Source organism: Cyprinodon variegatus, unplaced genomic scaffold (assembly GCF_000732505.1).
Source record: "Cyprinodon variegatus isolate N-32 unplaced genomic scaffold, C_variegatus-1.0 Scaffold721, whole genome shotgun sequence".
Classification (NCBI taxonomy): Eukaryota; Metazoa; Chordata; class Actinopteri; order Cyprinodontiformes; family Cyprinodontidae; genus Cyprinodon; species Cyprinodon variegatus.
The window spans coordinates 319851-338068 of NW_015151174.1; the positions used below are offsets into that span (position 1 = coordinate 319851).

At 37.3% G+C, this 18218-nt stretch overlaps 2 protein-coding genes across 2 annotated transcripts; one reads left to right on the top strand and one right to left on the bottom strand.

Moving 5' to 3' along the window:
* Positions 1–2843: 2843 nt before the first annotated feature.
* Positions 2844–9382, top strand: sbspon (somatomedin B and thrombospondin type 1 domain containing). The gene is made up of 5 exons (XM_015395034.1): positions 2844–3547; positions 4225–4419; positions 6382–6460; positions 6846–7016; positions 8798–9382. Exons 1-5 carry the CDS (start codon positions 3322–3324, stop codon positions 8913–8915), a joined length of 789 nt encoding a protein of 262 aa, XP_015250520.1. The 5' UTR covers positions 2844–3321; the 3' UTR covers positions 8916–9382.
* A 24-nt stretch (positions 9383–9406) lies between these two features.
* On the bottom strand, positions 9407–13946 carry terf1 (telomeric repeat binding factor (NIMA-interacting) 1). The gene is made up of 9 exons (XM_015395033.1): positions 13712–13946; positions 13345–13440; positions 13001–13128; positions 12793–12879; positions 12506–12655; positions 10668–10780; positions 9986–10083; positions 9792–9874; positions 9407–9636 (listed from the first exon to the last, which is right to left on the bottom strand). Exons 1-9 carry the CDS (start codon positions 13890–13892, stop codon positions 9475–9477), a joined length of 1098 nt encoding a protein of 365 aa, XP_015250519.1. The 5' UTR covers positions 13893–13946; the 3' UTR covers positions 9407–9474.
* Positions 13947–18218: the final 4272 nt, after the last annotated feature.

The following is an 18218-nucleotide window of genomic DNA, read 5'->3' on the forward strand; positions in this document are numbered from 1 at the left end:
TTAGAAAGTCCACCTGAAAACCTAATCTGTGCTGTCAGTTTATCAAGATGACGATCCTGCCTTCAAATATAATTTCGCTCTCCGAACCGCTCAGACCTCCGTTCACTGACGGCCTGAGCAGTTGTACGGTGGTGCTTTGTCCCTGGAAAACCCCTTGAACAGCAGCCTCTGGCCTGGTTGCCTCTTCGTGATTTTCTACAAATGTTCACAGGGGCTGGAAAGCAATTTTCACTTACGTAATCCAAACTGCAGGCATCAGAATAATCAAAGCGATTATATTTTGCCGGCAGGTTTCGACATTCTAAGTTAATTTAGGCCTTAATAGGAGGAGGATCATAGCGATCTGCATCAGCAGTGCTGTGTACGTCTCCCTGGCAGCTCCTTGATCAGCTTTTCTGATTGGTTGATGCATCCAGCAGCAAAAGTTCAATTTTTCCAATTCCAGCAGCTGCCGCTTTCGCAGCACGTCACGTGCGTCAGATGCTGTAGCTCATGACACACTGCCTCAACTGCTCAGACGTGCTGCTCCTGCTGCTCAAAACGCGCTGCAGGACCTTTTGCTGCACCTTGACACGTGTCAACCATTGCATGTAAACTAGCTGCTGCCGCTGCCTCTAGCGTGTGCAGTCTGAACGTAGCATTACACCTCCTACACTTTAACTCATACATCATTACGGGACGCAAACACAAATAGCCGATGCCAAACAAATCCCAGATTACAGATTTGCAGAAAAATAACAAAAAAAAAATGCTAGTTACATACATGTAGCAAAACGCATGAACTCTTCATTACACAAAATGAAAGTGCTCACATTTGGAAATGTCAAACAGTAGATTTGAAGAAATAACCAGAGTAAGTAGCTCTAGTTCAACCCTCTATACTCCCTCGACATTTTCATAGTTTCCATTAAGGTGGAAATGTCAAGCAAAGTATTTGCAAGTTGTCTAAAGCCTACCCTTAAAAGTAGACAGGGTGTCTGCCTCAGGGACTAAAACTGGTAGTTGGTTCCACAGGAGAGAAGCCTGATAACTAAAAGATCTGCCTCCCATTCTACTTTTAGAAATTCTAGGAACCACTAGTAAACCTGCAGATTGAGAGTGAATGCTCTCCTAGGAGCATAAGGAAAAATCTGATCTCAAACCTATCTCTAAGCAAATGAAGAGAAGCTAGGATAGGATATTAAAGTGTTGTTATAATTTTTTGACATATTGTGGTTTCAGTCTTTTACATTACCAATACCTGACGTTTTACAAGCATATGTACAGTGCTGTAGGCTATATAATACAGAAAGCAACAATAACCATTTTGACTCTTTAGACCAAAATTGGGTTCAAATCTGGGTTTATGTTAATGGTTGGGAACAATCTAGTTCAGACCTCACATTAGCAACGTAGCTTTACAACACGGGTCATGTTGATGAGATGACCTCTTTAGTTTCTCAACATATGTTTTAAAAGCAACCAAAGAGGTTCAGATTGTATTCCACACAGAGATGCGATGAAGAGTTACAATGCCCTTTCTGGGATGCGTTATCTAAGAAGTGAAGGTCCACCCTTGACAGAATACAATCGATCTCACTCTTTGTCTCATTCTCAGGTACATTCTGCCAATCAGCACAAGAGCACAATGCCATTAATGTTTGACATCTTGAGAGACATTCATACGGTTCTTCCTGCTGAGACACACCAAGAAGACGTAGTACTTGGGTGTGTTATAATGATTAGGCTGATTATCTCAGACAAATACACTCCGGGGGCAGGAGGTACAGGGTTAGGAATCCGTCAGATGTAAAACACAAATGCTTTGATGTTGCACCTCCACCATGCAAACTTATGCAACTTCCCTCCTCGGATCAATGGAGATCAAATCAGCACTATGACTGAACCAAGCTGTACTCATGCAAGTGTGTGTAAAAGGATTCTACATTAAAGCCAAGAGAACAAAACACTTTGGTAGCTGTGTTGCTTGTCATCCAAATGAAAAGCACATGATTCTTCCATCGGATATCAGTTCAGGTTGAGTTCACTAAATATTTTATATTCACTGGTTCCGACACATGCTGTGTGCACCCGGTGAAGACTATGATGAAGTTGAAAGCTATTATTGTAACTCCAGCAGCCAGCTTAAAATGAGGTTGAACTAAAGGACCCGCATATCTCTCATTTGTACATCAAATAACTATATCAAGATTATAACAAAAATTTGTTTATTAAAGAGTTTATAAAAACTTAAGCATCACTCCCTGAAAGATGCTCATAAACTTTATGTTAAGCATTAAACTATCAGCCAAAGATGGTCAGTTGATCATTAGGTTTGCAAAATGGAAAAAAAAATCACGAGATGGTAACTTTTAGGCCAAAGCCCATTTTAACCTGAAACATTTTTAACAATTTATCCCAAAACATATGAACTAAACATGGATGCATCATGAAATACATAGATATTTGATTGCACTTTAGTCATTTGATGCAGTTACAATGTGAAATAAAAATAAAAGGATCATATTACGTGCTCAGTACTGATGATATACAATAAAAATAGAAGTTAGGGTATTTCTGGGGTTTAGATTCGGTAGATTATAACCATTGGCCAGCTAACTATTTTCTTGAAAAGAAAAATTAACTAAATCTCTAAAAGCTAAAAAGCCAGACAACAGCTGGCTTAATTCAGCTTCCTCTGCTCTTGTGGAACAACACTGAAAAAAAGAGGGAGACAAAAAGGGCAGAAAGGTAAGAACTGAAGAGTGGCATTAGTGTCCTCTGAGGACCCTGCAGCACAGTTATTTGGAGACTTGCCAAATGTTCACATTCCTTCCTTTCTTTTTGGACTTGGAGATCAGCGATGGCACACTAAATGGTGTCAGGATTACAGCTCCTCTGAAGGGAAGGGATGGGACAAACAGATAAAACTATTGCAGGTAAAAAAGAAGGTAAAAGAACAGAAACTGGAGTCGGAACACAAAAACCCAAAGCCAAGAGATCACCCCTCCCCTTGTTTCAGGGAGGTACTTGGTTGGCAAACCCAGAGGTAAATCAGCTCTGAGAAGAAGTCGAAGCAAATACAGCATGAGGACTGAAAGGCTGGTCACTGTAGGAACTTTTGGATGCTTTATTCTGTAGGCTGTTTTTGCAGACCTGAACACCTGGACACAGGGGAAAGAAACATGAACTGCTGAGTCTTTTTAATTCTTACAGTTAGAAGCCTGTCAGCAATAAAACAGGATTAGGTATGTTTTACAGACTACAGCCTTTCATACCTTAAGCCAACCACAGAGGCAGAAGTGTCAATTCCAGACTGGACTTTTGGCTCTGACTCCCATCATGAGGGGATCTTCTGTAGAGGTGGCTTACTGGTTGATGGTGTTGTGTTATCTTGGACGGAAGCATCTGGTGACCAGTGGCTGCTCTGGGAGGTGTTGCAGGGGCAGAAACATGGGATGTTCGTCTACTGACTGGAGGATGGACCGAACGTACGGGACGTGCTACTGCGACGAAGACTGCATCAACGCCAAGGACTGTTGCTTTGACTATTTTACAGAGTGTCCCGGTGAGTGATGAAGACCTGTCTTTAGGTGAAAGAATCACAGAGGACTCTTTTGTAGTATTCAAAGCTTAAATTTATGAGACTAAAATGAGATAACCAGGGAACTGATTATCTTCTGAAACTGTTGAACCGTAAAAAGAAGAGGGAAAATGGTTATCCTGATCTAATCTTTACCGATCCAGCTCTTCTGGCAGCGATCACTCCTCCTGAACAGTATCTGTCATTTTTCTACTTTATCTTATGCGTACACCAAATACCTCAGCTGCCTTTGTGCCAAGCCTTATTTCTGTGGACTGGCCCACATAATGGCATTAGGACAAATATTTGAAGAATGTGATTCTGTCAATCAGTTGCAGCAATTATAGTTCCAGGCAAACAAGTTGAGCGTACCTAATATGAGTTAGAGGCCAGTAGCCACAGAATTCATGAAATCTTGATTATTAAGCACCATAAAGTGAACCGGTGTTCACTTTGCACAATCAACCTATTTGTAGCAGAGACAGAAAAAACATAAAAAACAAAACAATATATCATTCTAAAAATTGGAGTTAGTAATAGAGTGACCTAAATGTTACAACGTACATTTAGCTCCATTGCTCTAAAATCCTTTGTGGTTGAATGAGGTTGGACCTATTGCTGCCTGAATAACTTTCTTCTATTCTGTCGGGGCCACATTTTAGCTCAGGACTGTGCTGTGGGCGCCTGGAGCTTTTGGAGTGGCTGTGCCAAGCCCTGTCAGCCATCAGTCAGAGTCCGTGTCCGTCACGTAGAGCAGCAACCCGGTAACAGTGGTGATCCCTGTCCCTGGCTGGAGCAGAGAGCTGGGTGCAGGGAGTACAGAGACCAGAGGGGCACCCACTGTGGACTCCACTCAGGTATGTAACACATTTAAAATGCTTCCTGCTTTAATGTCTACAGCTGTCTGATTTTTTTTGTCAACAAGTATGTATAGCAACATTAAGAATTTTCATATCTTCCTCAGTGCCCATGTTAATTTTGGACTTTGTGATGTTTTTTTTTATAATTTCTTTGTTGGCATGATTAACAATATATCTTTAATTCTTTACAAGAAAAACAACAACAAAAAACTGGGCTTGAATTTATTGTGGATTTTTTTCCACTAATTTTAGTTAAAATGCAAGCTGTAAAGTTTTATTTATACCAATAAACAAGATGCCACACTGATAGACAGATGTTCTCTTACTAGAATTTGTAGTAAATTTAAGTTGACAAATAATAAGCAAAAAACAGACTTTTAGGTAAAACCCAACTATTTCAAATAGGGCTGCTCTCTATCTTCAACGTACGTTGTATGAGAGGTGGGTGCATCCGAGACAGGTCACCAATCATTTAAATGGCAAAAAAGGGAAAATGGCCGAAAGCACACATCCATATTTGTTTGGATCTAAAACTATGATGATAATTTTCATGTTGTAGCCCCAGATTTTGTCCTATCATCAAACATCTAAGCTTTTCTATCATACCTTCTTATGAGACACTGTTGGTTCAGAGATCAGGAGCAGCCCAAGCCTTAGGCAGGGCACCCTGCCTTTAGCTCAAAGTAAAAGCATGGTGCCTCTGCATTTTCATATCTATTGATGCAGTTTAATGTAACCATAGTATTTTAGAGTGTTATCTTTTTGATCTTGTGTTCTTTGTGTGATGGAGAGCTGTTAATAAACATTTAAATAGTATAATAATATAATTGTTTCCTTGTGGTTTGCGTAAAATGATTATGGAGCTAATAGTCACGTGTGACATAAACACAATGACTCGGATTGATGCCAGCTGACCAAATCTACATTCAATCTGAAAAACTCACACAAAGAGAGAAGACAATTACAAATGTATTTAAACAATTACTTTTTCTTTGGCGCCCAGACCTCGGCAGGAAACATAGCACTTAATTTGCATGAACAGGAGCAAAGAATAGAGCTATTCCCCCCCCAGGCCTGAAACTTGTAGTGGAGTGGAGATAGATGAAGTTGGTTAGTCTGTAGACTACTGGTTAATGAGACGGTCTGCTGAGCTTTATGGGGAGATCCAGTGGACTGCGTGAGCTGATACTAGAGCTTCAGTCAGGGACCTGGAAGATGGAAGTCCAGTTGGATAACACAGGTTGAGAGAACCTGTCCATGATGAGCAAGCATGGAGCGACAGTGGAGAGAAAAAAACTCCCCATTGGGAAGAAGCCTCTGGCAGAACCAGGCTCTTTCTGCTCATCAAACAATGTTTTAGCTGTAAAGGGTAAATTAAAAGGCTAATTATAGACATTTTTCAGTTAAAACTTAAATAATGTTTGTTTAAGAATGTGTTTATGCTCTTTTGGCACATTTTATTTCCTTAATTTTAAAACCTAAATGGCAGAGTATTTTTTTTTTAAAGAAGGAGAAATCTTATGTATCTATTTATATAAGTCATCTGTTTTCTCTTTTAACAAAGTTCACATAAACAAGTTTTCATTAGCTGGACTGAATGTAGAAATAGACTCTTTGTCAATCTTTGATTTTACGTCAATCAGCAGTTTGGTGGTTTTAACTTCGACACAACTGGAAGCTCTAACTTGTTAGATGTTTGTGTTTTATGCTATAAAAGAAAATCAATAATAAAATGAAACTTGCACAAACAGCTCTTGCTTTTCTAAAACATTTAACTCGATTGTTGGATTATCCATTCAACTCTGAAAAAGGAACATTTAATTAAACTGTTAAAATCTACCTAATAAGGCAACATGAAAGGCTAATTTGTGTAAACTAACGTTATCTCTATGTCCTGTATTTTACAGTCCATTAATGAGTTAACTGTGAAACCAAATCTGAAGTAGTTTCTCTTGTAAGGCCCAGCATTCATCACCAGCATGAAGTTTGGCAACAGAAGGCCCAAACATGACAGCTATGGAAACCCCCTAGAGGCCGGGTGAGTTTCATCGAACTTCAAAGTACTCATGACTCACGGTGACTTTTAAATCAAGCTATGTGAAGTTAAATACTCTCATGGATGCAGTATATAATCCTGTAATATAAACATGTAAATCAACTTTGTTTCATTGAAATGAGTTATCATTGTTTGCCCAACTGGCTGTAGATTATAACATTTATACAGCAGTGCAGAGAGACGGTTCTTTAGAAACTAAATCTTCACCAGTGTGAAAGGTCTATCAGTGAGGGTAGGGTTGTGTAAAGGAGAGGGATGTTATCACAACTACACATTGACCACGTGTTAGAGAAATTTGTTTCCTATTTTATTCTAATGTGAATGTTTTTTATGCATCTTCCACAACCTTTTCCCTGATTTCAATCAGGTTCTGTGTGGAGTTTAAACTGGAGTCCCGGACGCCACACTGCACAGTGGAGAACCGGCCTCACACACACTGGATGCGCTACATAACTGAAGGCTTTAAAGTGTGTGTGGCGTGTGAACCACCTGCCTTGCGAAACAGTAGCTGCCAGGGAGATGGCCAAGAAGCAGACAAGTAGGAAACTATTTCATGTGTTTTTATACATTAGGTTTTACAGACATATTGTAAACATACAGTTCTGGTGAAATGGACAGCAATGTCACACCAGTTTTGGGCTCACAATCATTTTGAAGGGTGAATTGATAAAAACATTTGCAAACTTTCAAGAGAACTGGGCTTTGACTTTATTTATCTAATCAATCTCAGGGGCGGAGCTAGATGGGGGGGCAGGGGTTGCCATGGTCACCCTTAGCCAATCATTGGCCACCCCTACCATTTTTTTTCTCTGAAGTATTCAAAACATTTTAATTTTATATATATAAACAATTACTTGACAACAAAAACACTGTGGTCAATTATGCACATCAATATACCAACATTAGAGATGATTAGTACACAATTCAGGCTCTTTCAGAACTAGATTTTGTGTTATATGAGGTAAAGAGAAAATAATGTCCCTGCAAGTCATCTAACAGTCTTCAGTGAAATCATAGATACTGTAAATAACTATTTTAATAAAAACCTATTCAATTATCAATTTATGTAGATATTAGTACTTGTAAATATCAATTTAATGTAGAATGATATTGATAAAAGTAAGGTAAGTAATGACGATGGAAAAGATGTTCGCTCCAGAACTCAAACCTCAAAGAATTTGATTCACTATACCTTTTATCTAGACGGATGTTTAAATATATGCATCTATTTGTTAGCAAAGGCTGTAGAAAAAGTATAGGATGTCTTTATTTAGAAATGTGGACGTTGTGTTTGTTCCCAGTTGAACTATGTAGATTGACCCTGAGGTTCTGGTGCCTATCCACTTTTGGCCACCCCTCAGTATACATTGGTTAGTGCCTGGCCACCCTTATAAAAATGTTATGGCTGCGCCTCTGATCAATCCAAGGATCCAATGCATAAATACAAACTAGTATTATCAATACTAAAGCAATCTCTCATAATGGTTTCAAATATCCATAAGCATTTATCCCCTGCATAATTAAAAAAAATAAATAAATCTGGGTATTTATTTGCAGGGCTGGTAAAAATGATTTAAATAGTTTGAACTGAGCCAATTTACATCTTTTCAATAGAGCCAAGGTCACAACCAAACTGAAATACTCTGTAGAAGCCTGTTTTATTTCTCCCACAATAAAAAGATCATTTGTGCAGTTAAAACACTTTGACGTGTGCAGCTGTTGATTAACTTTTGCTCCACAGCATGATGCAACCACCACCTTGCTTCACGCTATTAGTTTTAAAATAGTTCAGTCTTTGTGGGCTGATCATAAGCCTCTCTCACTAGAAGGTGTTTTAACTCATCCATGTGTGCAAATTCCAGCTACCAAGATGTCTGTTTTGTAGTAGCTGCTTCTTTCTTTTTTATTTCTCTCAAATGTGGAGTAACACTGGCATTTCCTCAGCTTCCAGTTTACAGGTTTAATGTTAATTGGTGGATTTCTGAACTGCCAAACAAAGATCATATCATCTGACACAGATTGTTGAAATATGTTGATATTGTTAGAGGGTGGGCTTAATAAAAAAAAAAAGCAAAAAACAACACTAAGCTTTTGAAGGAAATTGTTTTGTTTTTTTCTACATCAAAATAAACATTAAACTGTATTCAGTATAATTAATTCATCCTGTGAATCATGAGTCGTAAATAAATTAACTAAAAGCAGATAACCATCCATTTCAGGGATTTGTGCAAATAAGTGTACAACCATTTTTGACAGAAACTCTTAATAGACAAAAGCAAATGACAGAAATGTTCTAATTATCATGTAACTGTGTTGCAGAGAGACTTTGCTTGACTGGCAGGCAGTGGGGAACCCGCACTGCAGAGGGACATGGAGGAAGATCCAGAAAACTCCACAGTGCACTTGTCCAACACAACACAACTTCATCTTCACCTGACCTTCACAAACCACAGCCCGGATCAGCCGCTGAATTTAAATACTCAGAACATCAAAGGATGTTCTCCAACAGACTGAGATCTGCATAATGAAAAGCATAGAAATCACCTCAAAGAATAAAGCATTTCCTCTAGATGTTAGAATCAAAACAACTGTACAGCTAGATTTTAGTTTTCCTTTTTTATTTAATAACTCCAAAAAAAAAAAACAAAAAAAAAAAATCTAAAATTTCCAGCATAGTTATAAAAGCCAGGTTTGTAATATTTTGTCTTTGGCGCCCCCTTGTGGAACATAGTAAAAGAGTTAGAGGCAGCAATGAGCAGCAGGTTTAATTTGCAGTTTTACAGTTTAAAAGGCCAATGTGCAACAAAATATAACAAAAACCATCTTTCACATTTATCACATTTTTATACATATATTTAAAAAAATACAACAACAGCTTAACTTTGAGGGAAACTCTTCAGAAAATAAAACAAAAAATCTTTGATCTGTGGGGGATTGTTATATACAAACTGCTACATCATACAGGCAGAAATGAGAGGAAGGAGACATGTTTCTTTTCAGTCGACTTTGTTTGCCCTCAGCAGAACTCTCCAGCGGTCCTTCAGCATGGTCCCAGTGCGTCCTTCAAAGTCATAATCCAATAAGATTTGAGCCCATTTCCCCCGTCCGTGACGTCTGACTCCCTCTTTAAGGTATCTGTCCAGCTGAGCATTCCATTTCTAAAAAAATAAAATAAAAATAGGAAAAAAAGGACAGGACACAAACTTAGAATCTGTATATGTATTTTCCTTCTTCTAAATGATTAATTCAAATAAGCAATTTTATTTTAGAAACCATGAATTAGAAACAGGGTGAGTTTTCTTATTTAACATACCTTAGGTGTTTTCCTTTTCTTCTGTTTTTCATTCTTTTCTAACTTGGGGGTGTCCAAACACCTTGTCATCAGTTGACATAACTCTGATGGTGAACAGTTTAAAGATCTTTAGCTTTGGTCACAAAATATGCTGGGAATGTATATTTCAAATTTTTGATAAACAAGCTATAAGACAACAGACGAGAAGGAGATACCATTTCTGGAGAGTCGTCTGAGGGAAACGCAGGGCGTCGCCATGGTATCAGGCATCCACATGTCAGTAGTCTTAGTAGAGAACAGTTTGCGTTTTGGTCTGCGGAAGTGAGAGAGAATTTATTTTTACTACACGCTTCAAAATAAGTTGTAGTTGACAACATATCAAGCTTATAAAACTAAGAATTCACTTTTCTTGAGTAAGATCTGAACAAAAACTACAAAAGTAAGAACTCCTTTGTAACTTTTTTTTACCAAAATAACCAAAGCAAGGTTAAACATTTTAATACTACATGCAGATTTTCAGTTACTTTTATTAAAGCAACAAGTTGGTTCAGACTGGGACTGAAAATATACGACACCATATTTTACCAAAACACAAGAAAACATAAATACATTCCTTTATAAGACGACACTAAGACCAAATGTTACTGGTGTTACAACAAACAACTTTGTTTTGTTGCAGATTTCTTTTCTTCAGATTTTTCCACTGCTATTTCTGACCAATTCTTCCAATAAGATCCAAGCCTTTGAGGGTGGAGGGCCTCCTTGCTATTTACCCTTAATTCTCTCCATGGTTTAAAGTCAAAATAACTTTGATGATTTCAACTGAATGTTAAAAAAAAACAAAAACAAAAAAACAACAACAACAACAACAAAAAAAAAAAAAACACATATGCTTACTTTTTATTCTTTTTTTCCATTTCATGGGGCTGTTCTGGGAGGGCACTGCTTTCCACAAAGACTGGCTTTGAATCCTTATTGTTTTGGGAGGATTGGACGAGCTTTGTAGCTGCCTGATGGAGAGATAAACATTCATTAGATGCGGGTATTTGTTTAGAATTATAGGCAGAATCATTCTATATATAAATGTTCTAATATTATTACTTTTTAATATTACTATCTACTTCAAAATTATAAAAAAAAACAACGTATTTTTGCTAAATAAATGATCCAAAGTTGAACTAAAAGAAATCTAACGGGCAACATAAATCTCTCAAATCTCTGAAAAATTTGAATAAAAATGCTGGTGAAGATTCTCAGTCATCCAGGTCATAGTCATTCCAAAGAAATTTAAAAACAAAACTGGACTTTGAAGATATTTAGCTTCCCAACCAGAAAGCTTTCTCAATTGAAAAAGTCAGGCCTTATAGAATAGCCAAATTAAAAGCCTTGTTATTGCTTTGAAAACATGCAAATTGAACTGAAACTGGCCCACGCCTCTGTAATTGGGAGTCGGTAAGGTTGTTGTTGGCCTGTCTTACAGGAGCAACGTCCGATCACCTGCAAGTTAAACAAAAAGAACCTCAAATAATAAAAACGGCTGGCAGTTAATTCTAGCTATAACAAGATCAAAGAATCGGAAAATGAAGCCCACATCATCAACCCTCCACCACTGTACTTAACAACAGGCATCAGGTATTTGTGGTGATAAGCAGCATTCATTAGAAGTGAAGCTGTGTATTATTATATACTGCTAAAGCTGTTATTTTAACAGTTTGAAGGACTTTATTTAACTAGTTTGAGGGATTTCTTCAACCAGTAAAATGCAAACTAATTTTGATTTGGCCTCTCTGACATTATGTTAACAAGAAGCTGAACTCTGAAGATAATTAGCAATACACACTTGCTGATAACCACAAAGAGAAGCAGAGACATTTGGTGGAAATTTCTGAGCTAATTTAAGTCCAACCTCTAAAACACAGATACTTTGAAACACTTTGAAATTAGCAGGAGGGCTGCACATATTTTTCAGTGTCCAAAATGTGCTCCACTAAGCCTAGAATATTCTTTTTAGGTTTTAACAACTGATGGGAGAAAAAGTCAAACTCTGAAATAAAATCATCTCACAGTATGAGATCGCCACACAGAGAGGAAACCCAATAATCATTACAATAATGAAAGTCTAAGCCTCTGTGGATCAAAATGACACAGTGGCTGTGGAAAACAGCAGTACAGTAATGTAATGATAATATTGCATACGAAATAAGAACAAATACAAAATAAATTATATGAAGAAATGTCCTTTCTTTTTGGGTTGGATTTCCCACCTCCTCTGTTAAAGGAATTATTAATTTATGAAGGTAAATCAGGTGCTTTGCCTTCTGAAATATTGCTTTCCTTCCCTCCAGTGAAGCAAATCTGATTAAAATGTAATGTGAAGCTTGATGAAGCTGTTTGTTTTCTTCACAATAAAAACCTCCAAATATACAAGCTTAAATCAGTTTCATTTATTGACATGTTTTCTGCTTCAGGTCAATTTCCCACATAAACATCAGAATTGGTGAAAATTTGAGCAGCTGTTCACATTTGTACTTTATGCCAGATTTCCCTGTAGGATTTACTCCAACAGTCAGAGTTGGCAGGAAGGACAGTCTCATTTTATCACACATGACATAAAAATGTTAGCGTTATTTTTATGGATGATGATTCTCAGGTAAGAATCGGGGTAGACAAAGCTTAGGGGGGTAAACACAGAGATCTCATTTTACACAAAGCACTAAGTTTCATGAACATCCAACCTTGACGAGGAAGTCAGACGGATTCTTTTTTAGGTAGTTATCCAAGAAGGACTGTATTGTCTCACGCAGGTGGTCATAGCTGTGGCTCATGAGGAATGGGTGGTGCGTTTCCATCTTTTTGACAATAACTGAGAGCTTGACTCTCAAATTCTGTTTCAGTTGACGTTGTTGTCAGGAATCAGTAAAGACAAGGGAACAAAAAGTTATGTTAGGATACAAAGTGAAAAAGAAAAGGAACAAAATCTCTAAACAATATTTTAAAAAGAAGTTAAGAAAAATAAACAGACCTGAGGGAATTTGTTTCTTTTTTCAAACCACTTGATGACAGAGGAGGCTGAAGATATCCGGCCGTTTTCCAAGCAGGCAGCCACAGCCTAGAGCAAGGTGCATCTCAAATTAGGAATGATAATTAGACATATCTATTTCTTTAAATGTGTTTAGCTACAGAGGCAGTGATGTGAACTGAGAGCAAACCCTAAAAAGATGGAAAATTACCTGGACCAACAGGTGAACATTGATGCGTTTGAATAAATCTTCATCTCCCACAGTGTGCTGTAAATTTGCCCAAACTGTGGCAGCAGACATGAGGGGCATTACAGACTCATCTTCCTCAAACAAGACATCTAGGAAAAAAAAGAAATAAAAAAACATAAAATTAATTCCCAAACAGAGCAGCTCTCTGTATTCATCTTTCATGGTTAATGGAAAACCTTAAAAAAGGAAAACTTTTACAAAGTTCATCAAGCAAGAAAACCATAAAAAAGCCCGCTGAGACAAAAAAAAAAAAAAAATCCATATTTTAACCAGAAATAAAACTATTAGTATAGTTTTAAACTCACCCAGCTGCTTTCCATGCATGACTCTTGCTAAAAATGCACATATCATGGACTTCTCATCATTGACTGCAGCTTGAAGAGATTCACACTCAGAAAGAGCTAAAAGGGCAAAAATATAGATATTAACTAAAGAGTTAAGAACAGGATTTATTATACAGCATTTTATAAATCCTGTATTTATAATAAAAGGCACGCATTTTCTACACCGAACGTAAAAACTACTCAATATACGGCACAATGTATAGCAAAACAAGCACTAAAAGTTTTATTTTTTTAAAGCATGTTTTAGACTTCTTGCAGGCACAGCACAATTATATTTTTAACCGATTTCCAATTGATTTTTTTTTTGTTTGTGTGAGGAATTACTCACCCTTAAAAACTAACAGAGTTTCATTGAACTCATCAAAGTTTCCTGCTTTGAAGTTTCGACACAAAGTCACAAACAGGAAGTCAAGCATCATCCCCGAGGCGACGGTGGTGACTTCAGAAAAGCTGATATTTCCATCTGCTTCGGATAATTCTGGGACGATTTTCTCATTTTCGAACCCCATTGTATGTTTACTTCTTTACCTTAGAGCTTCCGCTCGTTTTAGCGCCTTCATCAAAATGACCAAACACGAAGGACCACAGCGACCTCTGGCGTTTGGGTGATATGACTGCAATATATTTTTTTTGTCTTTTGTAAACGACACATGAACAGATTTTTACATTAACGGTACTAAAGTGACCTCTGGCGTTTGGGGGATATAACTGCAATATTTTTCTATATTTCTTTTTGTAAACAATATATTAACAGATTTTAACATACCCTGGTTAGAAAAATAAACAATAAAGAATTTATTGGAATGATGAAATGATGAAAATGTATCAAATACCTACATCTGCAAATCTCTCCAGAAGCTTTTTTACAGTTCCACAAAGAAGGAATAGGTGGTCAGGCGTTTCTATATGTTCAAACAATATGCAAGTATTGCCATGTGTATTAATAATATCTATTCATGTACATTTTTACATGAATAGATATTATTAATTCTCAAGTGTGTTGCTTTTGCTTTAGAGGAACCTAAATACTTAGATCTCAGTTTAGTGATTAAATCTTAATTCCAACTATTAATAAAATATTTCCTTTGTTTATGATAAATATGTGAATGTGTTTTTTTAATCTAATATTATAATAAATTGAATGAATTGGGCTGGTAGTTTTGATTTTGGTGAATCACCATGTTTTTAATTAGAAATATCCCATGTGAAAATTGTTGGTACCCCTCATTTAGTGAAAGAAAAACACACAATGGCAAAAGTAATAACAAATAAAAATTATAGGAAAAATAAACAAATGAAAGTCAAATATTGCTTTTCAGCCATGCTTCACTTAGACTTATACAAAATATGTTGTCATTAAATAATTCAACAGAAGGATTTAAAATAATAAACTCAGGAAACAGACTTGGACAAAACATATGGTATACCCTTAACTTAATCTTTTTTTACACAACCTTTTGAGGCATCACTGCAATCAAATCATTCCTGCAACTCTTAGTGACACTACTGCTCCTCTCAGCAGGTTTTTAGATTCACCCTGATCAGCAAACTGCTCCAGTTGTCTAAGGTTTTAAGGCTACTTTTTCCAAACTGCATGTTTCAGCTCCTTCCAATGATGCTTAGTAGGATTTAGCTCAGGGCCCATAGAAGACCCACAACATAACAGAGCCTCCTCTATATTTCACAATAGGGTCAATGTTCTTTTCTGGATATGCTTTATCACCTCCACCAAGGAGGCTATGTTTTTATAGTGTATTCAGACTGGGCACGGTGGCTGTGGCAAACATGGATTCACATAGAATTACTATGTGAACTGCATGTGTGAGGGCCTTCACTGCTCCGATCTCACCTCGTGCTGCTAGATAGAGCCTAGGTGATGTAAAACAGCAGCGCTGCATGGAGAGAGCTGAGTGGTGATCGCTGAAATTAAGACCAGCTGAACTTTTCTATGAAATCACAACACTTATATGGAGTTGCCAGGGGTAACGGCAGGTCTACTGGTACAAAATATTAAACAATAATTCCAGCCACTAAATAAAGTCAACGTGCCCACTGTTATATTCAGTACCAGCACAGGAATGACATGTGATGTTATGCAATAACTTTATATTAGCAAACAAGCACAGCACTAACGCCTGTAAGGTAATTAAAAAAAACTTCTATCTTAAAAACCAGATTAGCACAAACAAAAGTTTTACCTGCACAAATGAAGTGGCACTGAAAAAGTAGGCTAGATCATTTTGATTCAGTTCAGAGCTTAATGGGGGGATAGTTGACCTCTGGATGACCTAAAAAATAATCATTAATATCTCAGAAACAACAGCAGCACATATGATCTTTTTATTTATTTATTTACTTTTTATTTTTAAAAATGAGCATTTTAAATGCACAAACCTGCACTAAAGAAGCTGCAACCATTCAGTGTATTTGCTGAGTTTTTTTCACGTCAGTGGGTAGTCCGCTTCACGCAGCTGAAGCTTCTCCTATTTGATGATGTGGTCCAGGGAGTAAACACTGTCTGAAACGCAGAGAGCTGAACTACCTGCAGGGCTCGCGTAAATCACTGTGTCCACTGTTTCCAGTCTGAATGCTCCATTAGGAGAGTTTGTCTGTGTGAGTGTGTGTCTGTCTGTGTACAGGATATCTTGAAAAGTTAGGAAAGGATTTAAATTAATTTTTTAGCAGAGTTGCCCCTCATTCTAAGGCAGAGGCGTAGCCAGAAAACTTTTATAAGGGTGGCCAGGCAATAACCAATGTACACTGAGGGGTGGCTGAAAGTAGATAGGCTCCAGAACCTCAGGGTCAGTCTACACTGTTCCAACAGGAAAATTAATGAGCAAAACATTCATATTTTCTAAAGACAAACGATCCTTTCCTACAGCCTTTGCTAACAAATAGACGAGTATACTTACACATCCGTGCTTCCTAGATAAAAGGTATAGTGGATTAAGTTCTTTTAGCTTTGAGTTTTGGGGCTAACATCATTTCCATTGTCATTACTTACTTTTATCAATAATCATTCTGCCAAAAAATTATATTTACAAGTACTTATATCTACATAAATTGATTATTTAATACAATTTTATTAAAATAGTTATCTCTGATTTCACTGAATAACTCAAAATGTAGTTCTGACTGTTGCCACCATCTGTATTAGAGGGAAAAATGGTAGGAGTACCACAGAGGTGGCCAATGATTGGCTAAAGGTGGCCATGGCCAGCCCTGGCCCCCCAACTAGCTCCGCCCCTGTTCCAAGGAACAATCAAAAATGGTTTATTTAACATTGTGAGATAGGTGCTGAGTTTGAATTCAGTGGCTGCGTCCTGCAAAGGCCAGATTCATCATACGATTATGTCACAGCACGGCGCCAAGGCCTGTTCGGATTTGAAGACTCCTCGATATGAAGCCGACAAGTGTGTCCTTCTTTTTGCCCCTTTTGGCAGACGGATCCACTGTATCCTATGTAACCTTGGGTATCCCATGATTCATTGTGAGTCAAAGCAAGCCGGCTGCTCTGTGCTCAGAGGAAAAGGTAAATGACGCAGAACAGAGGTGAATATTGTAAGTGCAGTTCAATATAATGCAAGTATGTAAATAGTTCTATTTGAAATTTAAGCTATAGGTGTAGGTTACAAGATGGGGCAAAACGTGCAAAATAACTTACAGGTAAGTTATCTGATCGTTGACATACGTTAAGTGTAAGTTTCTCATAAGTCATGGCGTCTAGCTTATCCAGAAACTATGAGTAAGTCGTGTTTTTCTAGTTTTTCCCTCTGTAAACATAGAGCTGATCTGCCTTGATAAAAATTTAAAATTTTGTCTCATCTGTCCATAGGACATAGGCCCACAAGCTTTGTGGTTTGTCATAATTTAGTTTGGCAAATTCCAGTCCGACTTTTTAACAATGGTGTCCTCCTCTGTCATCTCGCATTAAGTCCATTGTGGCTCAACCAGCGATGGAAGGTGTGATGTAAAACTGACTTTCCTTAATCTTGAGACTCATGTTTAATCTCTTTAAAAGTATTTCTGGACATGTTTGTTACCATTCACCCTGTTTAAATGTCATCAGTCTACAGCCAAACACAGGGAGATTTGCTACAGTCCCATTTGATCTTAAATTTCTGAATATGTGCAGCTGTAGTCACAGGAACATCAAGCTACTTGGAGATGGTCTTACAGCCTTTATCGTTAACATGCTTGTCTATTAGTTTCTATTTAATCTCCTGAGAAAACTCTTTCCCTCGCCTCTGGTCCATATTGAGTGTGGAACACACAATGTCACCAAACAGCACAGTCATGGCCTGCAGCCCTGTATATAGGCCTAATGACTGATTGCAAGATTGTTGACATCTGTGATGCTATTAGTTGTTACACTTTGATTTAACATGTACCTCCGACTGCATTATTTTCAATTTTAATCATCCGTTGAAGCATGCGTGAAATGCAATCTGTGGCATTCATTTTTATATTTTCATAGATTTGATCATTTTTATGTCAGATTCTTATTATTTGTGTGAGCTTTGTTACGGTTTTCTTACACTAAACAAGGGGTACCATCAATTTTGCTCATAAGCGTAAATTCTTGGAGTAGTGTATTAAATAAAAAAAATTTCTGAGGTCTTAAGAATAAACCCTTAAGATCTTAGGTCTTACAAAAATGACAGAGCTCTTCTTTTAAATTCAGTGAACTTTCGACAAACCTAGCTGATATTTTAGCTCAACAAAGCTGAATTCTCATCTGAAAACATCTTCAAAGTTGTTGTGGGTCACTGAAAGTGTAATATGTCAATTTCTAATCACAATTTTTGCCACTGTTTTCCAATATTGCTGTCTGT

Coding starts and splice junctions, on each gene's coding strand:
- terf1 (XM_015395033.1), bottom strand. CDS start 13,892: ATGGGGTTCGAAAATGAGAAAATCGTCCCAGAATTATCCGAAGCAGAT. Junction 10,781..12,505: donor CGTCTGACTTCCTCGTCAAG/GTTGGATGTTCA, acceptor TCTCTCCATCAG/GCAGCTACAAAGCTCGTCCA. Junction 10,084..10,667: donor ATGGAAAAAAAGAATAAAAA/GTAAGCATATGT, acceptor TCACTTCCGCAG/ACCAAAACGCAAACTGTTCT.
- sbspon (XM_015395034.1), top strand. CDS start 3,322: ATGAGGGGATCTTCTGTAGAGGTGGCTTACTGGTTGATGGTGTTGTGT. Junction 3,548..4,224: donor CTATTTTACAGAGTGTCCCG/GTGAGTGATGAA, acceptor GCCACATTTTAG/CTCAGGACTGTGCTGTGGGC. Junction 6,461..6,845: donor GGAAACCCCCTAGAGGCCGG/GTGAGTTTCATC, acceptor GATTTCAATCAG/GTTCTGTGTGGAGTTTAAAC.